This window comes from Chenopodium quinoa, unplaced genomic scaffold, assembly GCF_001683475.1.
Source record: "Chenopodium quinoa cultivar QQ74 unplaced genomic scaffold, ASM168347v1, whole genome shotgun sequence".
Classification (NCBI taxonomy): Eukaryota; Viridiplantae; Streptophyta; class Magnoliopsida; order Caryophyllales; family Amaranthaceae; genus Chenopodium; species Chenopodium quinoa.
In genome coordinates this window covers 1134056-1155937 of record NW_018743697.1, presented here as the reverse complement: position 1 = coordinate 1155937, position 21882 = coordinate 1134056, and the positions used below count along the sequence as shown (strand labels likewise).

General features: G+C 35.7%; 2 protein-coding genes across 3 annotated transcripts; both read left to right on the top strand.

Moving 5' to 3' along the window:
• Window positions 1-1024: 1024 nt before the first annotated feature.
• On the top strand, window positions 1025-8670 carry LOC110684060 (bifunctional protein FolD 2-like). Its single transcript, XM_021860455.1, has 7 exons — window positions 1025-1908; window positions 2620-2975; window positions 3067-3303; window positions 3394-3561; window positions 3795-3973; window positions 4072-7904; window positions 8344-8670. Exons 1-5 carry the CDS (start codon window positions 1758-1760, stop codon window positions 3963-3965), a joined length of 1083 nt encoding a protein of 360 aa, XP_021716147.1. The 5' UTR covers window positions 1025-1757; the 3' UTR covers window positions 3966-3973; window positions 4072-7904; window positions 8344-8670.
• A 7716-nt stretch (window positions 8671-16386) lies between these two features.
• LOC110684056 (pentatricopeptide repeat-containing protein At1g07590, mitochondrial-like) lies at window positions 16387-21779 on the top strand. 2 transcript variants are annotated; one of them, XM_021860449.1, is made up of 3 exons: window positions 16387-17189; window positions 18068-19458; window positions 20080-21779. In XM_021860449.1, the coding sequence occupies exons 1-2, from the start codon at window positions 16854-16856 to the stop codon at window positions 19316-19318; spliced, it is 1587 nt and encodes a 528-aa protein (XP_021716141.1). In that variant the 5' UTR covers window positions 16387-16853; the 3' UTR covers window positions 19319-19458; window positions 20080-21779. The 2 variants fall into 2 exon arrangements, with proteins under 2 accessions (XP_021716141.1, XP_021716142.1); XM_021860450.1 differs by having other exon boundaries at window positions 20031-21779.
• The last annotated feature ends 103 nt before the right edge of the window (window positions 21780-21882 follow it).

The following is a 21882-nucleotide window of genomic DNA, read 5'->3' as shown; positions in this document are numbered from 1 at the left end:
AATAACATTATTAAAGCATGCTAGGTGATAGTGATGTGGAAGTTGATAAGAGTTGCAGGAGACTGGGAAAAAAAATACTGTATAATGTTGAACATTTTGATGAAGAGCAGCAAATAATTGCTGCTGACTGATGATGTAATCGTAGATGCTTTACCTAGTGTGTCGGTTAGGAGACACCTGACATGAATTGTGGTTTTGATTGGAATGGGTACTTTGAAAGTTTAAAGGTCCCTATGAGTTGGCTTGTCTGAGTCGGAGGCCAGCCTCATGGTTGTGGTTGAAAGGGTTCAATGTGGGCTTTGTGGGAATGCCAGAGCTAGCAAAAGCACTATTTTGGGTGCTATATCCAGAGGCAACCTTAAATTGGTCACTATGGTCTCTGCCTATACATCCTCAAGGCTAAATGTAACTATGATGAGCTATGATTTATGAGGCCGAGGATTAAGGCCATGGCTGTGAGTGTGCCTTCTGGGACTGGGTCAATGTAAAGGAGACTACATGGCCTACTGTTTCTGTTCTGTTTTCTTTTATCAACATTGTTCTGGATCGAAGCTTTAGGTACCTACTGTTTCTGTTCTGTTTTCTTTTATCAATGTTGTTCTGGATTGATATTTTAGCTACGGAATGTTTCTGTTCTGTTTTCTTTTATCAATGTTAATGTACTGATTCTGCCATCGAACTTACTTAATAGAAGTTTTTTACAGTGCCCAGCTGTAGTTTCAGAAGCATGGCCCTTCTCTTTATGTGTATGCAGATGTCTGGTGTTTAGTATATGTTGTGTAATTCAGATGTTTACTTCTAAATACATATCATTTGTATGCAGATGTCTGGTGTTTAGTATATGTTGTGTAATTCAGAAGTTTACTTCTAAATACATATCATTGAACATGTTAACCAACACGTTATTTCCCAATTAATCCAGTTTATCCAAAAAAACAGACACACTTAATATTATTATAAAGTAATTTATTTAGGGCCGTAACACCTGTTATTTCCTAATTAGGTATCCTGATGTCTGTAGGAAACCAAGGTTCCTTGCCAAGTTGCCAGATTGCTTTAATATTTGGAAATCTCCGGTTCACGCATACTGCTTGCCCACAATCCTAGCAAGATGATCTCTCTGTGATCTAATGGAGTAATATAGACAGGACTCAGCAACAACTCAAACCCACCACACAAAGCTCATCTCTGCACCAGCCCATGGAAAGCCCACCTCAAGCAGCCGAAATGAGCTACTACTGTAATTGAGCTGTGTTGGCTCCGAGTAACAGGTAGCTGTCAGTATTCCTTTGGATGCATTTTTATTTTCACATTTATGGTGTAATCTGAACTAAATCACGTGTAGAGGAGAAGTGTTACAAAATAACATCTATGGCAAGAAACGTGTATGGAGGCAAGTCAACTAGTCAAGTCTTTAAGAAATTGTATTTTGAGCACAGCCGACCAATTTCTTTCCCTAAATATGTATAATACTCAAGACCAACGTTGAATTACCCAATGCTGACAGAGATATGCGTGAAGGGGACTATTTCGGGTACAGTTGACATTGTGAAAGGCCAGGATTCTTGGATTATAAGGAGTAATCTTATGAAGATTGATGCTTCCTACATTCTATAAACAGGTGTCAGTGTTCATCATTCTGGGTCATCTTCAAAGTTCAAACTATACTTCTTGTAAATCATTGTTTTGCTGTCGTGCAACACTGCAACCTCTCTTCTCCATCAGAGTCTGCATTCTCTGAGAAAGAAGATCAGAAGATGGCCCTGGGATATTGTAGATGCGGGGACAATTTCAGTTGTGATGACTGCAACAGGTCACATCAACCTGCTAGACTCAGTCATCTGGGGTTTGACCTTCCTGATGCATGGCCTTCTAGCACCTGCTCATTACCTTCCACTAAACCTCACTGTAATATCTCTTTCTCTCTATTGAAACATGTAATTTGGTTTATCCTTTTCTCTTTAGAGGGCTCCAGAATGTCCACATTTAGTATTACTACTCTATCCGCCCATTTATTCTTGCCCTATTGCTATTTTTTGGGTCAATTTTGGAAACTTTGACCGTAGTTTTACCGTCAATCTATAAGAGATAATATATTCATGTGGAATTTTGTTAAATTATCGCATTTTTATAATTCTTACGTGTAAAAAAATGAAAATATATACTTAAAACGCGTTTTAGTGACCGTGAAAAGTTAAATGGGGCAAAAATATAGGGACAGAGGGAGTACGTAGTATTTAGTTAGGTTCATTTGACATTTTTTGTTAGCTGATTGATTATAAGCAACCTTGGCTGCCTACTGTGTGCTTAAACCAACGATCTTTGCCTCTTTGGCATGTTTAATCTTAATTTTCTAAATCATCCTTTAATTAGAGCGTGTTTTAATTTGGGTAAATTTTCATGTGAATTGATGCAATTTGAATCCCGTGTAAACACATAGATTTCATAACTACTTTTGTTTTGTTCATTTCAAGAAGTACGATTATAGATAGAAAGTACTATCCCTTCATTTAAAGAAAATAGGCCTTTGTAAAGTCAGTTTCTTAGTGTTGGTTGATTGCTTGTTATTCAATAAGTATGTGTTGTGCTGATTATGCATTTTGAATATACTGGTTTTAGGGCGTAGATTCTTTCCCTGCTTTTCCGTCAAAGAGGGATTTGATGGTCCGATTGCTAAAATCATTGATGGGAAGTCTATTGCCGCAATAATTAAGTCACAAGTAGCCAGTGATATTATGAGGATGAAGGATGCTGTTGGGAAACAACCTTGTTTGGTTATTGTTTTGGTGGGTGAAAGAGATGATTCTCACTCTTTTGTCCGCACCAAGATAAAAGCTTGTAATGAAGTTGGAATCTCTTCGTCCGTTGTTGAGTTGCATGCTGACTGTACAGAAGATGAAGCCCTTCATGTTGTGTCAAGTCTAAATAAAGATCCATCAGTTCATGGTGTCCTTGTGCAACTTCCTCTTCCAGAAGTAATTTTTTAATTGTGCCAGTAATGTTTGCTGTGGCATTTATCATTTCCTGGTTTCTGTGTTTGTAACTAGCTGACATTTTTTTGCTTAGCATTTGGATGAGGAGAAGATTATGGATGTTATTAATCCCGAAAAGGATGTTGATGGTTTTCATCCCTTGAATATGGGATGTCTTGCCATAAAGGGGCGGGAGCCCTTATTTGTTCCATGTGCTGCCAAAAGCTGTATTGATGTGTTGTTGAGGTCTGGTACTGAAATCTCTGGAAAGAATGCGGTTGTGATAGGGCGAAGCAAAATTGTTGGATTGCCTGTTTCATTATTGCTGCAGGTACTTATCACATATGACTAGTCTATTTTATGTTTCTTTTAAGAGCAGAATTTTTATTGTGCAATGTTTTTTTTTCGATATGTCTTGAAGAGGCACCAAGCCACTGTGAGTGTTGTGCATTCATTCACCAAGAATCCACAAGAAATAACCCGTGAGGCAGATATAGTCATTACAGACGTAGGTGTGCCAAACATGGTTAGAGGCAATTGGTTAAAACCAGGCGCTGTTGTTATAGATACAGGAACCAATGCAGTTAAGGTAAAAACTTTGCTACATCCTACAGAAAACTTAAAACAAATGCATTATTTTGTTTCCATTAAAACCAAGTGTGGTCTTGTAATTATTAGCTTTAAATCTGATATGAAAGGCTTGTTTATCAGTTAAGGCAATCTTTATTTTAAGGCACATTGTTCCAAAAGAAATAAGACAGGTTGTAGCTGATATTTGCTTACAATGTTTATTTGATGCACTGAATAATTCTTTGATTGTAGGATCCAGACAGGGAACATGGATTCCACTTAACGGGTGATGTATGTTTTGAAGAAACTGTAAAGGTGGCATCTATAATCACCCCTGTTCCGGGTGGGCTGGGACCTGTAACAATCTCCATGCTGCTCTCCAATACTCTTGATTCAGCCAAACGTGCTTACAAATTTGTCTAATTTCTTAGGTATGTATCCTTGATAGTAGTTCTTGCTCCTTCCTATAACGCCTGCTACCTATCATATGGAATTCATTTAGCTCAACACACTTCTTAATTATTTGCAGTTGTAGTGTCTCTTGGATGTTGAAGGCTAATCTATTTGAACTGACCTGCAGCAGCTGATGTTCTAATCTCCATGCAAATGTGATTTACTGTATTAGCTTCTTTGTTTGGGTAGTAATACCAAATTAAAAATTGTAAAAAAAACTATTTATGTTTCCTTAGTTGTGTATACTTAGGATTTTAGTATGCATTGTCTATAAATTGTGAAAATACAAACCACCTCATTAGGGGCAATATCCTTTTTTAGCATTAAGCTGTGGTTTCTTTCATTAACCTTGTGGAGTTGTGATAATTCATGGTGTAATTGTGATTCAGTACAACTTGTAAAGGTAGATTCAAAAACGGCCTAATGGTTAAAGGTGGGTGTGCTACAATAGAAGTATGTATACAAATCCGATTCAGGATTTTGAGCTTCTGAATTTATGTAGATTATGTAGTGATCCAAAAAAAAAAAAAAAACATAGCATGATTCAATAATTCTTCTGAAAAGATTAGCCAAATGATAGTTTTCAGCTCTTCAAATTACAAGGTTATAAAGGTTATAAAGGGCGCAAACTAGTACACTAAGCACTACTGCAATATCATTCAATTTTTGAGGGAATGACACCATGCTAGCTAGCTTGTAGCTGCCTTTTATTTCCTGTTCTTATTGAAGTCCTCTTCTTGTTTTTATTTTTACTCTTCAGCAACTAATTACACCCTGTTTTGGCTAAGCTGAAAAATGCAGCTCATGGGGTTGATTGACTTTTTTAGGGTAAAAATCATTATATTAGTTTTGCTCTAAAACCAGTGCTTCGATAGTTAAACCCCAAGTAGCTAACGTAACTAACATTTAAGCGTAAGTGTATATATGGTAGCTAACAAATGCTATAACAACTACTTCTGTCTTATGTTTGGTTTAATACTAGTTTTAGATATTGTACTTGCATGATGAGCCTGATTAAAAAAGTTCAGTTGCTTGCCTGATATAGAACTTATAGGAAATTTCTCACCATTTTGACATTGTATTTTATATTGTTACTGTATCTATCTGTATCTATCAATTAATGTGGAAGTTGCTGTCTGTAGACTAAAATTAAACACTAGATCATAGCAATCCTTTTACATTGAGTTTCTTATGTTTGAGTTTATTATTTGTTGTTTTCTTGGTTGTCAATAAAAAAAAAAAGTTTTGGATTTGTTGAATCAGAAGCATATTGTAGTAAACATTAGGTGAATCTTGAGTTTTCATGACTGAGAAGTCATATAAATGCCATATTAGACTTCGAGACACATGGTATGATGGAAAACTGTTAAGCCATGATTCTGTTGACTAACTGAACAATGTGTTGTAATAAGTGCTAGGATGGAGTGACTGATTAATTAGGTTTTAATATGTGGAATTATGAAATGAGAGTATGAGAGTACTCATTTCCCACCCGGTGTTCTGCTGGCTAATTATTTGTTATCACCTCTTAGACACAAGATAATGTTCTTCACATTTGTTGCTCGAATGAAAGCCTTACTCTTGAATGATGGACATTAGATAATGATCATAATAGTGGACTAAAATAAAGAAATGAAGTAGACAAATGTTGAAGACATGGAGCCTTAAAGACTAAACCTGTTGCTGGGACAAAGTAGTACATAAGCTCTTTTTCTTTTTTTTTGGTTCACTTTTTCAAAGTGATGATTCCTTTTTTTTTGTTACCAAGGTCATTATATTGGTGATGTGGTTGATTCATCAAGTGAGTCAAGTCTTGTGCTGCAGGTTGTGTTTACTCATATCTGTCAAGTAGAAAGTGAAATCCCTTTGAAAGCAGAGACTCCCTTGTTCTGAGCTCTCTCTGGAGATAATCCAATTGATTGCTGTTGATTGTTTGAGTAGCATGTATATATGGTTTTGGTAAGAATGACTGTATTAAAATCCCATGATAAATATCAGCCTAACCTAAGTGTTGGTTTGTCTGAGCCAAGGCTAGCTGGTATTCTGATGTGGGCCTTGTGAAAATGTCAAAGACTTGTAAGTGCGTTCTTTTGGTGTCTACATCCAGACTCCAGAGCCAACCTTACTTTGATTAACATATTACAACCTTGAGACTGCACATGAAAATTTTAACTATAATGAGTTGTGGCTGATGTCGTAAGGCTATTGTGGCAGTGGGTTTAGTCTCATTTTGAGAGTCTGTATATGATACTTTTGCACCTGATAGATCTAGAATGATTCTGCTTATGTTTCTTACACATAGTTTCTCACATTTGTTTTTCTTTTGTGGTGTGGGGCAAAGGTTTAGTTGTGAACATAATGCAATATTTGGGAGCTTTGATCGACAGATTTTAATGAAACAGTGCTTGTTCTAGTAATTGGTGATTGTGCTAGAAGTTTTTGTTCAGGTTCGTAAATTCTCATTATGTGCTCTGCAACAAGTATTCTGGTTATACACCTGAATTGTTGTATCAGGTCAAGTTTCTGATGTTTACCATAATACGTGTATAAAATTGTAATTGCTGTATAGAACTACATAGCCTTACAAAAAGCAGCACTATAGCTTCTGATCTTAATTTTTAGTGTGCTTATGAGATTCATGGTTTTTATATGCATTTTCTAGCAAGGACCAAAATCTAGCATATGTGGCTGCTGCTCTTAAAGACAGCAAAAAAAAAAAATTGCATTGAGCACAGCTCAAAAATTTGTTTCTGTATGAACAGGCGAAAAGCCAAGTCTAGGATGAGATGGTCACACACTAACATATTGTGAGAGAGGCTGACTCTAACTATATTATGGTATATTGTGAAGTAGCTTCACCCAAGACATGCTCATAGGGGAATTGCCCTGCTTAAACAAAGTAGCATAGTTGATCTTGTAACTTGTTTGCTAGAGGAGAAGGGGCAGATCTGTTATATATCTCTATCTTTCTTTCTTTTTATTTTTCTGATGGAGCTTAAGATTAGCTAATTATGTATTTGGATTTTTCAAAATGAAAGATATTTTATTGCCACATCAAACCAATAATTTATGACAATTTTACTAATAATGGATAAAAGCATTTCAAAATTCTCTTATATTTGGGACTTGTATACAGAATTTTCAATCTCAAATTGCAAAGAAGCATGCTTCATGCTGTTTTATGACAGTTACGTTGTATCAGAAGATTGAGTTAGAATAATTCTATGTTTTGACTTTGATTATTTTAAAAGCAACATCACTTGATATTATATTCTTGTAATTGAGTTTATCAACCTGGATATTACTTTTGTGGGATACTTAACTTATTTAATTCATAATAATTGTGCAGCTCTGGTGCAAAAGATTCTGGTTGTGTTAGAGTTAAATCTAGAGGTTTCTAGATTTGTAAAGAACATATAAAACTTGTAGCTAGAGTCAATTGCTTCAGTTTATAAGTTTAATTTTTTAAAATGCTTTTCACAAGTCATTTACACATCTAAATATTCAATTACAGATATGGTAAGAAATGTGTACAACAGATTTTTTCTGTTAGAATATTTATAGCTCTGCCGACCATTTCTTCCCCTACGTTTGTAAAATATTCTAAGACTTACTCTTCATTACTTGTGCAACATTGATGTGTGAAAGGTAACATCTTGGGGTCAGTTGACATTTTGAAAGGCCAGGATTCTTAGACGTGTATGATTGAAACTATCCTATGTTGCCTCCTATTTTCTATATATAGTTGTCAATATTAATCATTCTGAATCACCAACAAACTGCATTGCTCTTAAATCAATCTTTTGCAACATCTCTTCCCAATTGTAACCAGCAATCTCCAAGAAAGAAAATGGCCCGAAACTGTGGATGTGGTGACAACTGCAGCTGTGACGACTGCAACTGCAACAGGTATATTCCCTTCTTTATTATTGGAGTCTGAAGACTCTGAACATTCATGCTAAAAACTTTCAAGTATTAGTACACCTAGGCCTTTAACTTAATTGCTTTGTTGGCTAACATGAGTTAATACTCGTGTTGATTTTGCATTAAAGGATGAGCAAATATTCATAAGCTTGATGGAATGCTGCACAAAGTCTGACCTGGTTTCATTGGTCTGGGTTTGGACAATAGATCTCTGGCCTGAACTCCATTGGTCAGACTGTTTGTGTGTGCTGCTTCCTAGCCAGCGATTACTGATTAGCTCTTGCTCGTTGAAATACTTGTCATGTATCTTGATTGGCCACTCAATTTTAGGTTGTGTATAATGATGTTCTTCTAAGAAAATTGAATGTCTAAGAAACAAAATTTGTTTGCGTGAATAATATGCTGATTCGTACTCATTTTGCAGGATGTACGGAAGGACTGAGTGTGGCTGTGGAGACGACTGCAGCTGTGACCCATGCAACTGCGATTAAACTTGCCTGCCATCCTGTGTTATGGATATGTGTGATTTGCTTACTTGTCAAAAATGATTGTGCTGTGAACTGAATAAATGGGCCATGGCATAACCAGATCCAGTGTATAACTAAATCTGTTGATGTTTCATGGTCCATGGATTTCTTACTGTGTGTAATACTGATTGCTGAATTAAAAGAATCTAATTTGAATTTGTATTTTGCCTATTCTGTTTCATAAACTATTGGCATATATTTATAAACTTCTACTGTTTGTGTGATCTTCCTTCTAGTCTTTATAAAAGCTTGAACATTGGTACAACTTAAAATATAACAGGTGATTTTGTAGCCAAGAGACAATTTCAGTGGAGCTATATTCATATTTTATGCTCAGAACATTTGACAATTTCACATCATTCATGTTAGCCACCAAAAATCATTGGAATTGACTAAAAAATTTGGGGGCTATCAAAACATAATTGAATAAAAAGAAATAATACAGTAAATTAGATATATAATCGATATAGGCTAACCACCCTTAGCTTTAGTCAATACAATTGTTTATGCCAAGACTTGTACAAAAATAAAGTCAATAATTTCACCATATTTAGTTAAACAAAGCAACAAACAAGGTGGTTACAAATCGGTAAGCAGAGTTTGAAGGAGTGAAGGACTATTGATTATTTTAAAAATTACAGTAACTTTACAAATTACCTAACCTTGAAGAAAAAAAAAAAGGTAAAAAATTAACATCATTTTCATAAAGAAACAAATGAAAAAAATTCACAATACTTTCGCAGAAAGTTTTGTTTCACCTACAAGTCCGAAATCTCTAAAAATTTCTCAAAAAGCGTGGATATTAGCCTTCAATTTAGGAATTTTTTGACTTTTTTTCACCTGAAAATAAAAATTGCCGAACCGGGAGTCCAATTGGGTGGGTGGAACCATCCAATTTGCCTTTTAACGATCGATATACCGGTTTACAACTTGCACCGATTTCATTAATTCAAGCCTACCAAGAACATTTATGACAACAAATAATGATCATATATGCATCCAAACGACATTATATGACACCGAGATGTATTCCCTAGAATTTTAAGACTTTTCAACACCGGGCCCCGAAGACTCAAAAAACGTAGAAATAGCCTTCAATTTATGAATTTTTTGACTTTTTTTCGCCCAGAAAAAAATTGCCGAAATGTTTACCATGGTCTCTAATATACTCCGGGAGTCCAATTGGGAGGGTGGAACCATCCAATTTGCCTTTAAACGGCCAATTTACCGGTTTACAACTTGCACTGATTTCATTAACTCAAAACTACCATAAACTTTTGTGACAACATATGATCATATATAGTTCCAAATGGAATTATATGACCCCAAGATGTATCCCTTATAATCTAATGACTTTTCGACACCGAGCCCAGAAACCTCCAAAATTTCTCAAAAAACATGGATACTAGCCTTAAATTTGGAATTTTTTGACTTTTTTCGCACTAAAATAAAAATTGCCAAATGTTTACCATGGTCCCTAATACCCCCCGATAGTCCAATTGAGTGGGTGGAACCATCCAATTTGTCGTTAAATGACCAATTTACCGGTTTACAACATGCACCGATTTCATTAACTCAAATGAAAATTTATGACAACAAATAATAATCATATATGGGTCCAAACGACATTATATGACCACGATATGTATTCCCTAGAATTTCAAGACTTTTAGACAGCTGGACCCGAAATATCAAAAATTTCTCAAAAAGGGTTGATGATAGCTTTAAATTTTGGAATTTTTTGACTTTTTTTTGCCTGTAAATAAAAATTACCGAAATGTGTATGGTCCCTAATACCCTTCGAGAGTCCGATTAGGTGGGTGGAACCATCCAATTTACCTTTAAAAGGCGAATTTGCCGGTTTACAACTTGCACCGATTTCTTTAACTCAAGTCTACCACGAATATTTATGACAACATAAAATGATCATTTATGGTTTAAAACAATATTGTATGACCCCGAGATGTATCCCCTAAAATCTCAAACCTTTTCGACACCAGGCCGCGAATCCTCAAAAAGCGTGGATATTAGCCTTCAATTTTGGAATTTTACGACTTTTTATTGCCTGAAAATAAAAATTGCTTAAATTTTTACCATGGTCACTAATATCCTCCGGTAGTCCAATTGGGTGAGTGGAACCATCCAATTTGCCTATAAACGGCCAATTTACCGGTTTACAACTTGCATCGATTTCATTAACTCAAGCCTACTACAAACATTTATGACCACAAATAATGATTATATATGGTTCCAAACGACATTATATGATCCCGAGATGTATCCCCTAAAATCTCTATGCTTTTCGACACCGGGCCCGGAAACATTCGAAATTTCTCAAAAAGCGTGGATATTAGTCTTCAATTTTAAAATTTTTTGACTTTTTTTCGCCCAGATATAAAAATTGCCTAAATGTTTACCATGGTCCCTAATATCCTTCATGAGTCTAATTGGGTGGGTGGAACCATCCAATTTGCCTTTAAACGACCAGTTTACCGGTTTATAACTTGCACCGATTTCATTAAATCAAGCATACCACGAATATTTATGACAACATATAATGATCATATATGGTTTCAAACGTCATTATATGACCCCGTGATGTATTCCCTAAAATCTCAAGGCTTTTCGACACCATGCCCCGAAACCTCCAATATTTCTCAAAAAACATGGATATAAGAATTCAATTTTGCAATTTTGACTTTTTTTCCCCCCGAAAATAAAAATTGTCGAAATTTTTAACATGGTGCTTAGTACAATCCGGAAGTCCAATTGGGTGGGTTGAACTATCCGATTTGACTTAAAACGACCAATTTACCGGTTTACAACTTGCAACGATTTCATTAAATCAAGCCTACCACGAACATTTATGACAACATATAATGATCATAAATGGTTCCAAACGGCATTATATGACCCCGAGATGTATCCCCTAAAATTTCAAGTCCTTTCAACACCGGGCCCCGAATCCTCCAAAAATTTTCAAAAAACGTGGATATTAGCCTCCAATTTTGAAATTTTTGACTTCTTTCGCTCGAAAATAAAAATTGCTAAAATGTTTACCAAGATCCCTAATACAGTCTGGGAGTCCCATTTGGTGGGTGGAACCATCCAATTTAAATTTAAACGACCAATTATTTACCAGGCCAGTTTAAAACTTGTACCGACTTCATTAACTCAAGCCTATCACGAACATTTATGATAACAAATAATGATCATATATGGTTCCAAACGGAATTATATGACCCCGAGAAGTATGTCCTAGATTTTCATGACTTTTCGACACCGGAACCCGAAACCTTCAAAATTTCTCAAAAAGCGTGGATATATTAGTCTTCAATTTTGGAATTTTTTTACGTTTTTCGCCTGAAAATAAAATTTGCTGAAATGTTTACCATGGTCCCTAATATCCGCTAGGAGTCCAATTGGGTTGATGGAACCATCCAATTTACATTTAAACAGCCAATTTACCGGTTTACAACTTGCACGGATTTCATTAATTCAAGCATACTACGAGCATTTATGACAACATATAATGATCATCATAAATGATTCCAAACGGCATTATATGACTCCGAGATATATCCCCTAAAATTTCAAGACTTTTCGACACCGACACCATAATCCTCCAAAATTTCTCAAAAAGTGTGGATATTAGCCTTCAATTTAGAAATTTTTGACTTTTTTTCACCCGTAAAAAAAAATTCCGAAATGTTTCCCATGATCCCAAATACCGAACGGGAGTCCCATTGGGTGGCTGGAACCATCCAATTTGCCTTTAAACGACCAATTTACCGGTTTACTACTTGCACCGGTTTCATTAATTCAAGCCTACCACGAACATTTAATGACAACAAATAATGATCATAAATGGATCTAAACGGCATTATACGACCCCGAGATGTATCCCCTAGAATTTCAAGATTATTCGACACTGGGCCTCGAAACTTTCAAAATTTTCTCAAAAAGCGTGGATATTAGCCTTCAATTTTGATAAGTTTGACTTTTTTTTCGCCCGGAAAAAGAAATTGACGAAATGTTTCCCATGATCCTTAATATCGTCCGAAAGTCACATTGGGTGGGTGGAACTATCCAATTTGCCTTTAAACGACCAATTTACCGGTTTACAACTTGCACCGATTTCATTAACTCAAGCCTACCACGAACATTTATGACAACAAATAATTATCATAAATGGTTTCGAACGACATTATATGTCCCCGAGATGTATCCCTAAAATTTTAATACTTTTCGACACAGGGCCCGAAACCTCCAAAATTTCTGAAAAAGCATGAATATTAAGTCTTCAATTTTGGAATTTTTGACTTTTTTCGCCCGAAAATAAAAATTGTCGATATGTTTACCATGGTCTCTAATACTCTCCGGGAGTCCAATTGGGTTGGTGGAACCATCCAATTTGCCTTTAAAAGTCAATTTACCAGTTTATATCACTTGCACGGATTTCATTAACATAAGCATACTACGAAAAATTATTACAACATATAATGATCATATATGATTCTATACGGCATTATATGACCCCAAGATGTATCCCTAAATTATCATGACTTTTCTACATTGGGACCCGAAACCTTCAAAATTTTTCAAAAAACGTGGATATTAGCTTACAATTTTTTATTTTTTTGACTTTTTTTTCGCACGGAAATAAATATTGCCGAATTGTTTATCATGGTCCCTAATACCCTCCGGGAGTCTAATTGGGTGGGCAAAACCATCCAATTTTCCTGTAAACAACCAATTTACCGGTTAAACTTGCACCGATTTCATTAATTGAAGCCTACCACGAACATTTATGACAACAAATAATGATTATATATGGTTTCAAACGGCATTATATGACCCCGAGATTTATCACCTAGAATTTCAAGACTTTTCGACACTGGACCCCGAAACCTCCAAAATTTCTCAAAAAACGTAGATATTAGTCTTTAGTTTTGGAATTTTTTAACTTCTTTCGCTCAGAAATAAATTTTTCTGAAATGTTTACCATGGTCCCTAATACACTCTAGGATTCTAATTGAATTGGTGGATTTAAACGGCCAATTTACCGGTTTACAAATTGCACAGATTTATACTGCGAACATTTTTGACAACATATAATGATCATAAATGGTTCCAAATGGAATTATATGACCCCGAGATATATCCCTTAGAATTTCAAGACTTTTCGACACCAGGCCCCGAATCCTTCAAAATTTCTCAAAAAGTGTGGATATTAGCCTTCAATTTTGTAATTTTTGACTTTTTTTCTCCCGAAATTAAAAATTGTCGAAATGTTTCCCATGATCCCTAATACTGTTCAGGAGTCATTGGATGAGTGGAACCTTCCAATTTGCCTTTAAACGACCAATTTATCGTTTTACAACTTGCACCGATTTCATTAAATCAAGCTTACCACGAACATTTATGACAACATATAATGATCATAAATGGTTCCAAACGGCATTGTATGACCCCGAGATGTATCCCCTAAAATTTCAATTCTTTTCCACTCCGGGCCTCGAAACATTCAAAATTTCTCAAAAAACGTGGATATAAATTTTTTTTGCCCAGATATAAAAATTGCCGAAATGTTTACCATGGTCCCTAATATTCTTCGGAAGTCCAACTGGGTGGGTGGAACCATCCAATTTGCCTTTAAACGACCAATTTACCGGTTTACAACTTGCACCGATTTCATTAAATCAAGCCTACCATGAATATTTATGACAACATATAATGATCATATATGGTTTAAAACGTCATTATATGACCCCGTGATGTATTTCCTAAAATCTCAAGGTTTTTCGACACCATGCCCCGAAACCTCCAAAATTTCTCAAAAAGCGTTGATAATAAGTATTTAATTTTGAATTTTTTTGACTTTTTTTTCTTCCGGAAATAAAAATTGCCGAAATTTTTACAATGGTCCCTAACACTATCCGGGAGTCCAATTGGGTGGGTTGAACTATCCAATTTGACTTTAAACGACCAATTTACCTATTTATAACTTGCACCGATTTCATTAAATCAAGCCTACCACGAACATTTATGACAACATATAACGATCATAAATAGTTCCAAACGGCATTATATGACCACGAGATGTATCCCCTAGAATTTCAAGACTTTTCAACACCGGGCCCCGAATCCTCCAAAATTTCTCAAAAATCGTGGATATTAGCCTTCAATTTTGAAATTTTTGAATTTTTTTGCCCGGAAATAAAAATTGCCGAAATGTTTACCATGATCCCTAATACAGTCCGGGAGTCCCATTGGGTGGGTGGAACCATCCAATTTGCATTTAGCGGTTTACAACTTGCACCGATTTCATTAACTCAAGCTAAGCCTACCACGAACATATATGACAACAAATAATGATCGTATATGGTCCCAAACGGCATTATATGACCCCAAGATGTATCCCCTAAAATTTCAAGACTTTTTGACACCGGAACCCGAAACCTCCAAAATTTCTCAAAAAGCGTGGATATTGCCCTTAATTTTGGAATTTTTCGACTTTTTTCGCCCGGAAATAAAATTTGCCGAAAATTTTTACCATGGTCCCTAATACCCTCTAGAAGTCCAATTGGGTTGGTGGAACCATCCAATTTACATTTAAACGGCCAATTTACCGTTTACAACTTGCACGGATTTCATCAACTCAAGCAAACTACAAACATTTATGACAACATATAATGATCATAAATGTTTCCAAACGGCATTATATGACCCCAAGATTTATCCCATAGAATTTCAAGACTTATCGACATCGGGCCCCGAAACATCCAAAATTTCTCAAAAAGCGTGAATATTATTAGCCTTCAATTTTGGATTTTTTTGACTTTTTTTTGCCCGGAAATAAAAATTGACGAAATGTTTACCTTGATCCTTGATACCCTGCGGGAATCCAATCGAGTGTGTGGAACCATCCAATTTGCTGTTAAACGACCAATTACTGGTTTACAACTTGCACCGATTTACCGGTTTACAACGACTAATTTAATTAACTTTCATCGAACCCGACTTGAAGAGAAATTGACCCTAACCCGTTTTAACCCTTCAAAACCCGGATTTAACCCGACTTGTTAGTAACCTGACCTGAATTAAACATGACCTGTTCCTAACCATACCCGAATTTATTCCAACCTATTACAAACCCGACCTGAAATCAACCCGACTTTTTATTAACTTGACCCAAATTCAACCTGACTTGTTATTGACCCGACCAGTATTTTACCAGACCTATTACTTACCCGACCCTAAAATTCAACCTGATCTGTTACTAACCCGACTCGAAATCAACACGACTTGTTATTGACCTGACCTAAATTCAACCCAAATTGTTCCTGACCTGATTTCAAATCACCTTAAATGCATTTTAGACCACCTTATTATTGTTGATCAAAGCATTTTGTCTAGGGAGACCAAGTCGGTCCAGGCCAGCAAAAGAAAGGAGCATCATCCTCAAATTTAAGAGTTAAATATAGTACATTTTTGTTGTATGGTTAAAGGAGATAATTATCTTCTTAAATTATAAACTATAGTTCCCTAGTATATTGTCATATATATTATAGTCAAAGTAAATAATTAGCTTGATAAAAATGATAATTATCTATTTATAGTTAGTTGAACCCGAATATGACCTGATTTGGAAATGACCCGACCTAATTGTAACCTGCAAATTATTGACTTGAATTTAACCCGACTTGAATCCGAGAATGACCCGACTTGGAAATGACCCAACCTGATTATAACCCGCAAATTATTGACTTGAACCGAACCCGACTTAAACCCGAGAATGACCCGACCTGATTATAATTCGCAAATTATTGACTTGAACCGCAAACCCGAGAATGACCCGACCTGATTCTAACCCGCAAATTATTGACTTGAATCGAACCCGACTCGAACCCGACTCGAACCTGAGAATTATCCTAACCCGTGAAAACCTGAATTAAACCCGACCTATTGTTCATCCGACCCGAATGTAACTCGGCCTGTTATTAACCAGACCCAAACATGATAAGAAGTATGGCCCGACGTAACCCGACTCAAGCATGATCCAACCCAAACCGACCCGCATAAGTTATGAAATTAATCCAAATTGACCCGACCCACTCTTACCCGACTCAAAGCCGACCCGTTTATCCAAATTGACAGCTCTAACTAGGCTTCATATTTGCTATTCAAAAAAAAAAAAAAAAAAAAAAACAAACTAGGCTTCACATGGTGGGATTTTATTCATTTAAGCATCAGCTTCTCTTTTTCACGTATACTTCTCACAACTAAAGCTCAAAAAGAAAGAAGGCTAAAGACACATTAAACAAGGCGTTAATGCTGGTTAAATTTCTGTAGAAATCCTGAAACGCCTCTCCAATGAACTGGGTTGGTCTTACATCTAACGAATATGAGAGTAATCGCCCTTGCTTTAGGGCGTTCACTCACTGCGGCATTTCATCGAACAGTTGGTGTGCCTCTGAAAACGAGCAACAAATTAGCCCCATTTACATTCTGTACTCAAACAATCAGTGAGCAATCTGAGTTGGGTTTGAAGAATTCGAGCTCTAATGGCGACGAAGCACCCAAGATGTTGTCTTTAAGAATAGAGAGGCTTCCAAGAGGAGAATCAATTGGGTATGTATTTCAGAAATGGATGGGTGAAGGTTTTCCTGTTCACAGGGGTGATATTTTTCATGCCATTAATCGTTTGAGGAAGCTCCAGTTGCATAAACGCGCTCTTGAGGTCGCTTATCTCTTTCCCTCTTGCTTAATTTTATTGGGTTTATATCTTGCATTATTATTATGTGATATTCATTGTTGAAGTTGGTTAAATCTGCTTAATCTTATTGAGTTTATATCTTGTATTATAATATGTGATATACTGATATTCATTGAATTTCAGTTATTGAACTTGCATAAATTTGCAAGGAGTGATAGGCAGGAGTATATTCAGCCCAGAAACAAATAAGGAGCTGAATCTGGATATGTTCTTTAATGTAGAAACTACTTTATGCTTCACTTAGATGGCGAAGTTACAATTGCAAAAGGCGTTGGAAAGGATCTTGATATAATTGAGAGGTTAATTAGACCCTTGCTGGTTTTCCGATATAGAATTCAAAAATTAATTGGCTAAATTATGGGATGCTACTTCTGCTTTCTTTTATCATCATCTAGAATTGAGAAAAGATCATATGGCTGACTTCATGTTGTTGCTGTAAAAATTAAGGGCATCTAACTAACCATTTCAATCATACTACAGGATTGAATGCAATCACCCATCCTTAAGTATGATATATGCTGAGACATCAAGAATGTACAAAAGAAGGATAATTTTGGCTGTTTACCTCTTTTCTGAACTGCTTTTCAACACAAGCCTGGCCCTAGGAGTGTGATACTGCATGCATTTTCACCTAGTTAGTGATTTCTGTGTGTTTGATTATTCCTTCTAATTTGTAAAAGTTTCAAACAAATTGTAGATTTAGCTTCTGCCAACTGACATTGATGTGAGTTTTCTTACAGAGTATGAGTTTGATAACTGCTGGTGATTAGTTGAATAAGAACAAAGTTTAGAAGTACCTTCTGCTCAATGTCATTAATGTAAGTTTTACTATGGTTTGACAGGTAATGGAGTGGGTGATTAGAGAGAAGCCATATAGGCCAAAGGAATTGGATTATTCATATCTACTGGAATTTACCATTAAACTTCATGGTATATCTCATGGTGAGAGACTGTTTACTAATACTCCTGTTGAATTCCAGAATGATTTGCTCTACAACAATCTTGTGATTGCATGCTTGGATAAAGGAGTGGTCAGGCTTTCTTTAGAGTACATGAAAAAAATGAGAGAATTAGGACATCCTATCTCTCACTTGATCTTCAACCGTCTGATTATTCTTCACTCTTCTCCTAGGCGTAGGAAAATGATCCCCAAAATCCTTGCTCAAATGAGGGCAGATAAGGTTTCTCCTCATGTCTCAACTTTCAACATTCTCTTGAAGATTGAAGCTAATGATCATAACATAGAAGGACTAATGAAAGTTTTTGGGGATATGAAGCGGGCGAACATTGAACCAAATGAAGTTACATATTGCATTCTAGCGACTGCACATGCAGTTGCAAGGTTGTATTGTGGATGTGAGACATATGTAGAGGCTGTTGAGAAGTCGAAAACAGGCAATAATTGGTCAACATTCGATGTCCTCATCATTTTGTATGGATACATGGGGAAGGCAAAGGAGATTGATCGGATCTGGCGCATTGTGCAAGGTCTCCCTCATGTTAGGTCAAAGAGCTTTTTGCTGGCAATAGAGGCATTTGGTAGGATTGGACAGCTGAATCGTGCTGAGGAACTTTGGGAAGAGATAAAGTCGCGGGAGGTTATGAAATCAACCGAACATTATAACTCCATAATATCTGTTTATGGCCAGAATGGATTTATTGATAAGGTTTCGGGTCTTTTTAAAGAGATGAAGATGTTTGGATGCAAACCTAATGCCATAACCTATAGACATCTTACTTTGGGCTGCTTAAAAGCTGGATTGACCAAGGAAGCATTGAAAACAATAGAAATGGGGTCAAAGCAATTCACCAGTAGCAAGTTGAAAAAATCAACCCCATGGCTGGAGACTACCTTGTCCATTCTTGAGATGTTTGCCGAGAATGGAGATGTAGAAACTGCTGAGAATTTGTTTGAAGAGCTTAAGCAAGCTAACTATACTAGATATACATTTGTGTACAACAGCTTAATAAAAGCTTATGTTCGTGCTAAGGTCTACAATCCCAACCTTTTAAGAAGAATGATTCTCGGAGGGGCTAGGCCAGATGCTGAGACCTACAGCTTGATTAAGCTTGTCGAACAGTTTAGGACTTGAGTGGAAACTGCATCCTTTGCTTGGTTGTAGAATAAAAAGCCACTACAATAAACTCTAATCATATATTGGAATTATGCAGTACAATCAAATGGGCGAGGGGCTGGTCGATAGAAGATGACATCTTTGATCTTTAATTTCAGGTCTGTCCCAATTTCTTGAATCTTTAGGTTTTTACTTGTGAAGAAATTCTTGTCACAGGTTAAAGAATATTTGAAAAGGTGAATCTTTAAGACTTCTCAGCTTAATTCACTGATTAAACAGTCAAATCATTGTAGTACTTTTTTAGTTGAATTCCTTCTAGGTTTTGTATTTTCCATCCGATTCAAACTAATTTTGGAATGCTAGTGGATATTATTGAATTGTTATTATTATATATTTATAATTATTATCCTGATTTTAAAGAAAATGCTCCTTGTTCTATTAGAACTCTAAAAAAGGTGATTACCTTCAATTCAACATTAAAAATTCAGAAGTGCTATCTTTTTGCCTATTCATGTATTATATTTAGTACTCTTATTTTAATACTTAAGCATAAACTACCGCCGATTTTTTTTTAGATGCAACTTTGGAACATTTTATATCTCTCAAATAATACCCCAAAGTTGCAACTTAAAAAAATCCGAGGTAGTACAAAAATCATGTATCATGAGATGAGTGTCGGGGAAGTTCTCTTATTTTTGTTATATTTAACGTTAGGCTTTTTCATTGCTAGCGGTATCTCCTATCTCATATGTTCCTGCTTTTACTGCTGCTGCATCCAGAATCGTTCCTACCGTGGTGTTATTCATGTGTCTGCCAACCCAACACAACCTCAAGGTCGAGTCCTTCGAGAAGCCCAAAGTATACCAGTGAACCCAGGACAACCTCGACGTCTAGGGGAAGTCCAACTGGAGACCAAGCAAGATGTGGAGTCAATAATGTTAGACGTGGAGAAAATCTTGCAAAATTCTCTGAGTTGCAGTGATTGTGTAATATGTTTGGATAGTTTTGACGTTGCGAAAAACGACCATGATGTTGACAACGGTGGGGTTAAGGTTTTGGAGCAATGTGGGCATAGATTTCACAGTTTCTGTATTCAGAGATGGCTAACAAAGCACCAAACGTGTCCTCTTTGTCGCACTTGTATACAGAGTACAATCTAATGTACTTCTTCCATTCTTGTTACTTAGGTTCTTGTTAAATCTTTTCAGTTTATAAATATTAATTTCTTAAAATTTTAAGATATATTACATTAATGATTGAAATAATGTATTGTCAAATGTGTAATGAAAATAGTTGTATTTATAGGGAAAAAAAATCTGTAAAAACATCGGGTTTTTTTTTTTATCATTTTTAATCAATCTTATTCTACAATAGACATGAATAGTTGTAGTTTCACCAAAGTTTGATTATTTAGCTAAGTGTTAATTAATATTCTTCTTATGATAATTGTTTCCTAAATATCTTTATAATTTACAGAATAATATCTTATGGAAATAGTTAGAATTATCATTGTAATTCTTATTATTTTATTTTTATATGATCCAAAAATTACAACTCTAACATCTTTCGGCCTGTACAAGATAAATATTCCAAAAATATATCATGTTTCAAAAATAATATCTTGAATAGCAAGGATTTTAATTGTGTTACGGAGATATATATATTTATACGATAAATAGGGGACTTGTTTGTTCTTAATAAAAAAACTTACTGAGAAATTTAAGTGTCAAAGTTGAATATCTATATACGTATGTTGCATAGAAGGTGGAGAGATCTAGCAACTTAGCACACAACAATGGAACCAGTGAATTTCGTTTTCTTTGCTGCTTTAGTAATCGTAGTAATTTTAATAATTCGTGATTGTTACAGCAGATGTTTTTTCACCGGTTCAGCCCAGAACAATCATGATCAAGTTCAAGGTATGCCTAGTTTGCGTGCAATGCCTACCACCAACACGATACAAATTCAAACAGACTACTTTTTGGAGGAGGATCCAGTAATACTACAAATTGACGTAGAGAAGAGAAATGAAATTACTCGAAGTTGCTTGGATTGTGTGATTTGTTTAGATAGTTTTGAAACGTATGACACGGAGCCGATGGAAGTAGATGGTGAAGTTATACCTATACGTAGAACTTTTTCTGGAACAATTTTGAGTCTCTGTGGACATAGATTTCACACTTTTTGTATAAACAGCTGGTATTTAAGGACACATTCTACTTGTCCTATTTGTCGCGGTCCTATCACATATGATGATTTAATTTCAGGGCTTTCTCTTTAAATTGTTGAGCTTCCTAATTGAAACATGTGCCAAGAAGGGCAGCTGACTTCACTGGCGCGGCGAACGGGGATGAAGGACCAAGAAACAACCATATGAAGAACGGAGCAGAGCATGGTTTTGTACTTTTTTTTTAGTGTTTAAAGAGCCGGAAGGGCAGGGGTAAGAATCGATCGATGTTGTACTTTTGTGAGTATAGATTTGATGTTGAACAAGTTGTTAATTAAAGTATTGAAGGTATACTGATATAGAATTGGTGGTTCATTAAATCCTATATGATACATTGAATTTTGTTTGACACAAA